Source organism: Manacus vitellinus, unplaced genomic scaffold, assembly GCF_001715985.3.
Source record: "Manacus vitellinus isolate BGI_N305 unplaced genomic scaffold, ASM171598v3 scaffold_82_pilon, whole genome shotgun sequence".
NCBI lineage: Eukaryota > Metazoa > Chordata > Aves > Passeriformes > Pipridae > Manacus > Manacus vitellinus.
Genome location: NW_021940828.1, coordinates 1,905,304 through 1,915,831, shown reverse-complemented (window position 1 = coordinate 1,915,831; position 10,528 = coordinate 1,905,304). Strand labels below are relative to the sequence as shown.

At 50.2% G+C, this 10,528-nt stretch overlaps 1 protein-coding gene across 1 annotated transcript in view; it reads right to left on the bottom strand.

The window, feature by feature from the left end:
* Positions 1–10,528, bottom strand: part of ELP3 (elongator acetyltransferase complex subunit 3) — a 99,817-nt gene that overhangs the window by 11,932 nt on the left and 77,357 nt on the right. Inside the window, exons 12-13 of the mRNA XM_029964882.1 lie at positions 10,295–10,522; positions 7,641–7,722 (exon numbers count right to left, since the gene is read on the bottom strand). Coding sequence (XP_029820742.1) covers positions 7,641–7,722; positions 10,295–10,522 — 310 coding nt within the window. The remainder of the gene's footprint in view (positions 1–7,640; positions 7,723–10,294; positions 10,523–10,528) is intronic.

Genomic DNA, 10,528 nt, shown 5'->3' with positions numbered 1-10,528 from the left:
GCTTGGTTCAGTTAAACCTTCCTGGGATTATTTAATCCTGGCTGGTTCAGTCAAACCTTGCTGGGACTATTTCATCCTGCTGGGTTTAGTCAAACCTTCTTGGGAATGTTTCACCCTGCTGGGTTTAGTCAAACCTTATTGGGACTATTTAATCCTGATTAGTTCAGTCAAACTTTGCTGGGAATGTTTCATCCTGTTGGGTTCAGTCAAACCTTCCTGAGACTATTTTATCCTGGTTGGTTCAGTCAAACCTTACTTGGAATGGTTCATCCTGCTGGGTTTAATCAAACCTCACTGGGAATATTTAATCCTGCTTGGTTCAGTTAAACCTTCCTGGGATTATTTAATCCTGCTTGGTTCAGTCAAACCTTGCTGAGACTATTTCATCCTGCTGGGTTTAGTCAAATCTTCTTGGGAATGCTTCACCCTGCTGGGATTAGTCAAACCTTCCTGGGAATGTTTCATCCTGCTGGGTTTAGTCAAACCCTACTGGGACTATTTCATCCTGCTTGGTTCAGTCAAACCTTCCTGGGATTATTTAATCCTGCTGAGTTTAGTCAAACCTTCCTGGGACTATTTAATCCTCCTTGGTTTAGTTAAACCTTCCTGGGAATGTTTTATCCTTCTGGGTTTAGTCAAACCTTCCTGGGAATGGTTCATCCTGGTTGGTTCAGTTAAACCTTCCTGGGATTATTTAATCCTAGTTGGTTCAGTCGAACGTTGCTGAGACTATTTCATCCTGCTGGGTTTAGTCAAACCTTCCTGGGAATGTTTCATCCTGCTGGGTTTAGTCAAACCTNGGGTTTAGTCAAACCTTCCTGGGAATGTTTCATCCTGCTGGGTTTAGTCAAACCTTCCTGGGAATGTTTCATCCTGCTGGGTTTAGTCAAACCTTACTGGGACTATTTAATCCTGATTAGTTCAGTCAAACCTTCCTGGGAATGTTTCATCCTGGTTTAGTCAAAGGTCCAGATCCGAGGCTGCGTTTTTGGGGGGAAGGACGTACCCGGCAATTTTAACATCCAGGGCCCACATAATCCAGGACAGCAGAATCCAAGCTTTAAATCCATGTCAGAGGCATCCCACACATTATGGAACCAGCTATCCCTGGCTGACATCCTTTCCCATCCCATCCTTTCCCATCCCATCACCAGCCTGACTTCCCCGAATCCAAACGCCCTTCCCAGCCTGGCTGCCGACGCTCATCTTCCCTTACAAACACACTCCCAATCCACTTGTCACTGACTCCATGGTCCATTCCAGGCAGTTTTCCCCCTGGTCCTCTCCAGATGACGGGATATTTAGCCAGGAACACCAGGAGGCAGCTGCTCCGGGCATCATTCCCCGGATCGTTGCCTGCCACGACTCCTCGGGGCCTGCAACTCAGCCCTTCCTTTGTTTGGAAGTAACCTTCCATGATTTCAGGCACTGCCACACTCAATCCTGTCAAATCCAGCTGCACCTTTCCCCTTTTCCCTCCCTCCACTAAATAACCTTTGGAGCAGGGACTTGTGACACGAGTTCAGCCCAACCTGTTTACTCCGAGAGCAGCGGGGGAGAACAAAATGCTTCGGAAAGACTCTGCTGGGAAAAACTCTCTCTATTCCTTTTTTTTTTTTTTTTTCCCCTAGGAAACTAATGTGCTCTGAAAAAGCACAGGGACTGCTGGAATTCACTTGTGAAATCCTGTTTGGATGTGCTTTTAAAGGAAAATTTTGCCGTCCCTCTGATCCTTCCCCCCTGTTCCAGGAGGGCGATCCCAGGTGCGGAGCGGTTCCCAAAATTTCAGGGAGGGGCTGGCGAAGCAAGGAGCAGCGTTAATCTCTTCCCCACCAGCCTTGAGAGATGGACAAAGCCCCGTGGAGATAAACCTGCCTTAAGCCAGGAGTAAATTCCTGGATGAAAAGCCGGGCTGGAAACAGATGTGGGTCACGGACACGACAGGGATGGAACCGTCGTGTCGAACAAGCTCCTTCACTCCTTGGAAAGGAGGATCACCCCGTGTGGGCTGGGCAGGGCAGGGAGGAAGATTCCCAGCAAAGAGAATCCCTGGGATTGGTTTCAAGCCCCTGGGAGCTGCTCTTGCTCTGATTCAACGTTATTTCCACCGCGGGGTGTTACCGGGCACCGCCGGGATGGAAATCACCTTCACTCCGTCATTAATCGGATTTATAAATCATTCCTACAGGATGCAGCTTCAGAATTTGTGTTTGTTGTTTTTTTTCTGTTGTCTGGGGTTTTTTTTTTCTTGTTTGGGTTTTTTTTTGTTGGTTGGGTTTTATAAATTCAGGGATGGTTGGGGTTCAGACGGGGAAAGGGTTTGTCAAGGAAGGAAGAGGCAGGAAGGATTCCCCAAACATCCAAAAACTCCTGTTCAATCCAGATTTTGTGTAGGGTTTGCCTTTATATAAAGATATATATTTATATATACAATATATATATATATTATATAAATATATATTTTATATATATTATTTATAATATAATATATATAATATATTATATATATTTACATATATCTATTGGACTTGATGATCTCAGAGGTCTTTTCCAACCTGGTTGATTCTATGATTCTATTATAAATACATATATATATATAAAAATATATATGTATAACATTTATAGATATTTAAAAGCTTCCTACCAGGACACCCTTGCAAAAAATGCTTGTGTAGGATTGTCCTTGCTTAAGGACAGCCAATATTCCTGCTCATGCCTGCCCCAAAATCCCAGTTAATTCACTATCAAGCCTGTTTTCAAAGCTGCCACATCATTAAAACCTCCAAAATCGCGGTTCATTAAGAACTGGAGGATTTCACACGGCACACTACTCCAGGTTTATCCTTGGCTTCTTCCAAATCCCCCTAATTAATTTTTTTTTTCCCATCCATCCAAGCCAGACAAACACCAGAGAGTCGATTCATTACCATTCCCGTGTTTCCACTTATCCCGGGCCACTTCCTTTTTATTAACAGCCTCCAAGACGGGCTAAAAATAACCAACCAGGGCTGGAAGCAAAACTCCAGGGAGCCCTCCCAGACCCCATCAATCCTCCCCGCCCCGGAGTCCTGAGTATCCCATGAATCAACATCCCGTGGATGCTGTTTTACTGCCCTAATTTATCACTTCCAGGGTGGCCAGAGGGCTGTTTACAGGAGGAAATGAGGCTACTTAGGTCCCATCAAATGTGCCCCTTTGATTTATGTGCCAGCTCAGCCTCTCCCCCTCTGAACATTCCTCATTCCAGGTGAATTTAACACCCTGGGATGCATCTGATTTACCCTCAGTAAGTCCCCAACCTCCTTTTTTTCTCTCCCCCGCCTGCAAAAGGCAAACAGGAGAAGCAGAGTTTCCTTCCACCCGTGACCCAGCAGCACCACCAGGCTGGGAGATCACAGAATCATGGAATCCCAGAATCAGCCGGGTTGGAAAAGAGCTCCGAGATCATCAAGTCCAACCCTGGATCCAACCCCGCCGTGGTTCCCAGCCCGTGGCACTGATGCCACATCCAGTCTGTCCTTAAACACCTCCAGGGAAGTGACTCCACCCCCTCCCTGGGCAGCCCATTCCAGGGGCTGATCCCTCTCCATGGAAAGAATTCCTTCCTGATATCCAACCTGACCCTCCCCTGGCACAGCTGGAGGCCGAGCCCTCTTGTCCTACTGCTGGTTCCTGGGAGCAGAGCCCGATCCCACCCGGCTCCCCGCTCCTGGCAGGGAGTTGTGCAGAGGGATGAGGTCTCCCCTGAGCCTCCTCTTCTCCAGGCTGAGCCCCCCCAGCTCCCTCAGCCTCTTCTCACGGGAATTGTGCTCCAGTCCCTTCCCAGCCTCGCTGCTCTTCCCTGGCCCTGCTCCAGCCCCTCCATGTCCTTCCTGAGCTGAGGGCCCAGAGCTGGACACAGCACTCCAGGGGTGGCCTCACAGGGCCACAATCCCTTCCCTGCTCCTGCTGCCACCCTGATCCCGATCCAGGCCAGGATCCATCGGCCCTCTTGTCCCCCTGGGCACATTCTGGCTCCTGTTCAGCTTCCTGGCCATCCCAACTCCCAGCTCCCTTCCTGCCTGGCTGCTCTCCAGCCCCTCTGGCCCAGACGGGGGTTGTTGTGGCCAAAGGGCAGGACCCGGCCCTTGGCCCTTGGCCTTGTGGAACCTCATCCTGTTGGAATGAGCCCATGGATCCAGCCTGTGCAGGTCCCTCTGCAGAGCCCTCCTGCCTTCCAGCAGATCCACACTGCCCCCAGCTCGGTGTCACCTGCACATTTGCTGATGGTGGGACTCCATCCCCTCATCCAGGTCATCAGGAAAGACACGGAACAGGGCTGGGCCCAGCACTGATCCCTGGGGACACCACTGGTGCCCGGATCCCAGTGGGATGCAGCTCCATTCCCACCACTCTCCGGGCCCAGCACTGATCCCTGGGGACACCACTGGTGCCCGGATCCCAACAGGATGCAGCTCCATTCCCATCACTCTCCGGGCCCGGCCCTCAGCCAGTTCCTAACCCAGCATGAGTCCCCCAAAGTCCTGAAGGATTTTATCCCTGGTGGAGGCCATGGAAAACAGGTGGAATTGGTTCAAATCCTCCCCACAGCCTCAGGAGAAAGACACTGGGATCATTCCCTCCAGTCTCATTACTTGGATCCCACTGATCCTAATCAGGAGGCAATCAGGGATCCCTCACTCGCTTCCCACCTGGGAAGGAACCACGTGGAGGGGAAAACATTGTGCCTGGAATCCTCCAGGGAGCTGAGACAACAGGGAAAATCAACTCTGGCAGCCAAACATGCTCTGCCACGGAGGGAAGAGGTTCCTAATGAGTGAGGATCTAATGGACACAGCTGGGGGTGTCAGGAATTGTTCAATCCCACCAACTCAGCCCCACAGCACAGAGGAATTCCAACATCCCTCGCTGGAAGCACGTCACTCACACGGGAGGGTTTTTAATTCCTGTGCTGTTTTTCGTCCCCTTTTGTCACTGTATTGCCCATTTTGGATGCAAAGACACACTTTAATCTGGATTTCCCTTCCTCTGGATGGAGGTAAAGGCTTTTCCAAACCAGCTTCCAGCCACGCTTCAATCCAAGGCTGTGGTGAAGGATCAGAGACCTCTGGACCTCTCCAGGCTTATCCAGCTTCCCAAATTCATTCCCTAAAGGGTGAGTGCATGAGCTGGAGATGGGCATCTGGCCTCACATCTGGACAGACAGGAGGATCCTCAGGGATCAAAGACTCTGGAATACAGCTCTGGGATACCTGGGGGCACCCAGCGCTTTGGGATCCCCAGGAAATGGGGTATCCTAAAACAATCAGGGTGAGACGCCCCTGCTCAGAACCATGGGGGGGAACAGTAACAGAGGATCATGAAATCATGGAATGGTTTGAGTTGGAAGAGACCTTTAAAGGTCATCTTGTCCAACCACCCTGAAACAATGTCTGCTGCTCATTCCCAACCTTGACCTGCTCATTCCCAACCTTGACCTGCTCATTCCCTACCCTGACCTGTCACTTCCAACCTTGACCCGCTCATTCCCAATCTTGACTTGCTCATTCCCAACCTTGACCTGATAATTCCCAACCTTGACCTGCTTATTCCCAACCTTGACCTGCTTATTCCCAACCTTGACCTGCTTATTCCCAACCTTGACCTGTCACTTCCAACCTTGACCTGTTCATTCCCAACCCTGACCTGCTCATTCCCAACCTTGACCTGCTCTCAGAGATGATCCCTCACCTTCAACCAACAACAAAACCCCTTCACCTTGTCCTATTTTAAAATTCCAGGTATTTCTTTTTGAAGGAATCATTTTGCAAAGTGCTGGAGAGACACAACTTTCCAACGAGTTCCCAGATTAAAAAAAAACCCAAACACCCTTTTGAACCCAAAATTTCACCCTCCAATGGAGACAGAACTCCTGGCTGCGTTTTTACTCCAGATAAAACCACCAGGAGAGCTGCAATTCAGCATCTCCAAGGAAACAGCTGGAAAACTTGTGGTCCTGGAATTCTCTGCACTCAGAGACAAATCCCAGGATGTTCTTGGCGCTCCGGGATGAAAATCCGAAGCGCGGAGGAGGTTTTTAGCAGGAGGCCCCAAACTGTGCATCCAGCAAAGCCAGACTTCCCACAAGCCCCCAAACTCCCTCTTCACACCAGTGTTTGCCAAAAACACAGCTGAAATTGGGAACCCCGGTGTTTTCACCAGGTATTTTTTAGGGATTCCTGCACGTTTTCCCGCTCCTGGCAGAAGGAATGTTCCTGGCTCTGGCCCGAGCCGGGAATGCCACAGCAACTCCAAAATAACCCTCGTGCACTTCCACCTTCCTCCTTCCTCACAGGCATTTCTCAGCCATGTGGAATTCCCAGTTCAAACTGACCCCACGCAGGGAAACAAGGCCGGATACGGAATCCTGGAATGGTTTGGGCGGGAAGGGCCATCAAAGCTCATCCCGTTCCAACCCCGACACCTCCCGCTATCCCAGGCTGCTCCAACCTGGCCTTGGGCACTCCCAGGGATCCAGGGGCAGCCACAACATGTCTTAAACAGCCAAGAAACAGGGAATCCAGGGAATACAAAACTATCTTGGAGCCTCTGGCTCCTGGCTGCACGTTGTCCCCACTCACAAGGACTTGGAGAGGATCCACTTTGGTTTTTCAGCATTCAGGGGAATTACAGAGCTGGGAACACACAGAGAAGCTGTTCAGCAGCTTGGATCAGAGCTGTGGATTTCTGATTTTTGGGGTTTTTTTTGGTGGGACAGCAGGAAATGATTTTTTTTTTGGAAAAAAGAAAAAATGTCTATGTTACAGTTATTTTGTTAAATCCCCCCCATAGAGTGATTTTTTGCCAGCAAGGGGTTCTCTCCCCATGCAATTCATGTTTCCTCAGTAATATAATCTATATTCTATTATTATATTATAATTCTATTATAATCCATATTATTTACCACCCAGAGGGGTGGTTGGGCACTGAACAGGCTCCCCAGGGAATGGGCACTTCCCAAACCTCCCAGAGCTCAAGGAGAGTCCGGACAACACCCTCAGGGATTAGTGGGGGTAATTGGGGTGTCCTGTGTTGGACTTGATCCTTGTGGATACCTTCCAAGCCAGGATATTCCATGATAACACACCTGGAAAAGCTTCCTCCAGCTGCCATAATTAATATAAGATAAATTAAGACACAAAATGAACTGAGGAAGTTTTTAAGTCTCGCCCTGAGAACGAAGGAGCAGGAAGGGCTGCAGCTCTTCCTTCCCGAGCTCCCTCCTCCAGGATAATGCCTAAATATCCTAAAAGCTCCTCTGGCACCTCCAGGCTCCTAAACATCCCTCTGGAAAGCAGCTCTCCAGGAGAACAAGCCGAGGTCAGGAATGGGATCTGGGGGAGGGAAACCCCCGTGGTCACACAAATCCTTGTCCTCCAGCCCTTGGGATGGATCCCTGGGGAGTGTCCTCTCACCACAACGGGGTTGTCTGGATAAACCCACAGTGAAATCTGACTCTGTGACGAAGGAACAGCTGATCCTTATTTTCTCCCTCGCACCGGGAACGTTCCCAGCAGTGGCTGCAGCGGGTTTATTTTCAGATTAAGGCAGAGATTATATATAAATACATATATATATAAAAAAAAAGGGGATAAAGGTACCTGAAATCACAGCAATTTTCCATGACCCGTGCTCCTCCTTGGCGATTCTCTCCGCCTCCTCCATCAGCAACATCCCAAATCCCTGCAAAGGGAGAAATGACAGGGAGAAAAGGTAAAAAGTTCTGTAAAAATCAGAAAGAATAGGCAAGGTCAGAACAAGCACCAGCTCAGTACTAAAAGATTCATCTCTTCTGGCACAGGAATGATCCTGGGATCAGGAATATTGCTGGATATCCAGGGATTTTGTTTTTTTTCTGGTGGTGAAATTATTCACGGGCAGCTCCGGGGTCGGATTGTCCACGGCAGGAACGGGATGGAGTCAAATCCACTGATGGCAAATCATCCTGCAGTTGGAAACTGCAGCTTCCCAGAGGGCAGGGAGAGATGGGAGATTGGGAAGGGATTCCTGGCTGGGAGGGTGGGGAGGGGTTGGGCTGGAATTCCCAGGGAAGCTGTGGCTGCCCCTGGATCCCTGGGAGTGTCCAAGGCTGGGTTGGAGCAACCTGGGATAGCGGGAGGTGTCCCTGCCCATGGCAGGAGGTGGAATGGGATGAGCTTTAAGGTCCCTTCCAATCCTGGGATTTTACTGTAAAGGACACTCAGAATCCAGTCAGAGGGATTTTTATGGAATCTGGGGATGGAAATGGGAGCAAAGGGGAAGGGAGGCTCTTCCCTGAGTCCCGAGATTCCCTTGTTCCCTGAACTCCTTCTCAGAGAGGAACTGGAAGAGGATGGATCAAATGTCAGGCTCTGGATCCAGGCTGGGAGAGCTGAGGGTGTCCAGGCTGGAGAAGAGAAGGATCCAGAGAGACCTTGGAGCTCCTTCCAGAGCCTAAAAGGGCTCCAGGAGAGCAGGAGAGGGACTGGGGACAAGGGCTGGAGGGATAGGACACAGGGAATGGCTTCCCAGTGCCAGAGGGCAGGGAGAGATGGGAGATTGGGAAGGAATTGTTGGCTGGGAGGGTGGGGAGAGTCTGGTCTGGAATTCCCAGAGAAGCTGTGGCTGCCCCTGGATCCCTGGCAGTGTCCCAGGCCAGGCTGGAGCCACCTGGGATAGTGGGAGGTGTCCCTGCCCATGGCAGGGGGTGGAAAGGGATGAGCTTTGAGGTCCCTTCCAACCCAAACCATTCCATGATCCACAAGTTCCCTCAGCACCTCGTTATCTTGATTTCCAACCCCTCCAGGAGTCAGGAACTGTCTCCCTGCTCATTCCAGGATGAATTATCACGACGTTCCCTCACAGGTCCGGGCTGAGCTCAACTCTCAGCTCGTGCCACAGGAGATGCCAAATCCAAAGGAAAAGCAGGAAAACATGTTAACACCCTGCACCATCTCCATGCTGTAATTCCTGCATCCTGGTGTTTAGAAGCGCTCCTGGAATCACAGGGAAAAGCCTTTCCACTCTATTTAACCCCTCTGTTGTCCTATATATCTGGGAATAATTGAGGAGATTCATTCCCTCCTAAACACCAGGATGCAGGAATTACAGCGGGATCTTCCTTCATCTGGTTTCCAGGGCATTCTGAAGCCGCCGCGATTTAAATTTTAATTTTTTTTAAAAAAAATTCTTTAATTTTAATTTTTTTTTAATTAAAAACCAAAAAACGAAAACCAAAACCGCTCAACGCTCGGAGGCCTTTTTAAGGAATCTTCATCCCAAAATGTCCTTCTAATCAGAAACTGCTCCCTGGCCGAGGAACAACCCTCCGACTGACCCGAGGAACGCAAAATTCCACCGTGGAATTCCCACTTCCAGCCGTTTCCACGTTCGTGCTCGGCCGCTTTCGGTCGATTCCCTTTATTTTCCTTCCTGATTTTTTTCCCCCTCCAATATCCACTTTTCCTTGATTTTTCTCTCCCCCCCTCCTTGATGTTTTCTCTGGCCAAAACCACCAGGCACCTCCCCAGGCAAAGATTAATCCTTTCCAAGGAAGTTAATTTAAAACATCGGCCCCCTGAGCGCTCCGGGCAACCGGGATTGTTTTGGAAAGCTCAGCCTTAAAGGGTTCAGAGCCTCAATTTAATTCAGGTTTTCGCTCCCCACAAGCCCCGACACGTCCCAGGCGGCAGCAGGGTAATGTGATATTTTCCTGCAAGTCACTGCAAGGAACGAGAAGCAGCTTCCCAGTCCCTTCATTCCCGCGTTTTAAGGGATACACGACACGTTCTCCGAAGGAAAAAAAGCTGCCTGAGCCAACGAAGAGATCTGGGAGTGTTGCTAAATCATGGAATCGTGGAACGGTTTGGGTTGGAAGGGACCTTAAAGCTCATCCAGTGCCATGGGCAGGGACACCTCCCACCATCCCAGGTTGCTCCAAGCCTCATCCAGCCTGTCCTGGGACACTTCCAGGGATGGGGAGTCCGCAGCTTCTCCAGGCACTTCAAGTAGAAAACTGGATTCCTTCTGTTTGGGTGGGAAGAATCCGTTCAGTAAACGTTCCTTGGAGAGAAAACTGGGGAAGGACCAAATAAAAATCTCACTTTCCCTCCGCCTGGAATTAGTTTTCAGATTCCAGGAGTGAAATCCAGCTGCTGGACAAGGATTAACTGGGAGAAGGGAATCCAAAGGCACGACGGGTGTCAAAGGAGCGAATCGGACGTTAAATCAGGTTCCATGAGGAGAGGGGAGGGAAAATAAAGAGGGTTTGGAGTACCTGGTGCTGGAATTTGGAGGGATCCCGGCTGCTGACGGGGACCACGCTCCCATAGACGTGCAATTCCCGGACGATGGAGACGCCTCCCTTCAGCTCCGGCCGGAAGGATTCCTCGGAGCACTTCCGAAGGCGCAGGAGCCCGACCAGGATGTCCTGCTCCGGGTCTTCGTAGGACAGGAAGGTCTCCCAGCCCCCGTTGGCCACGTAATCCCTTCGGATCAGCTCAATCTGGGC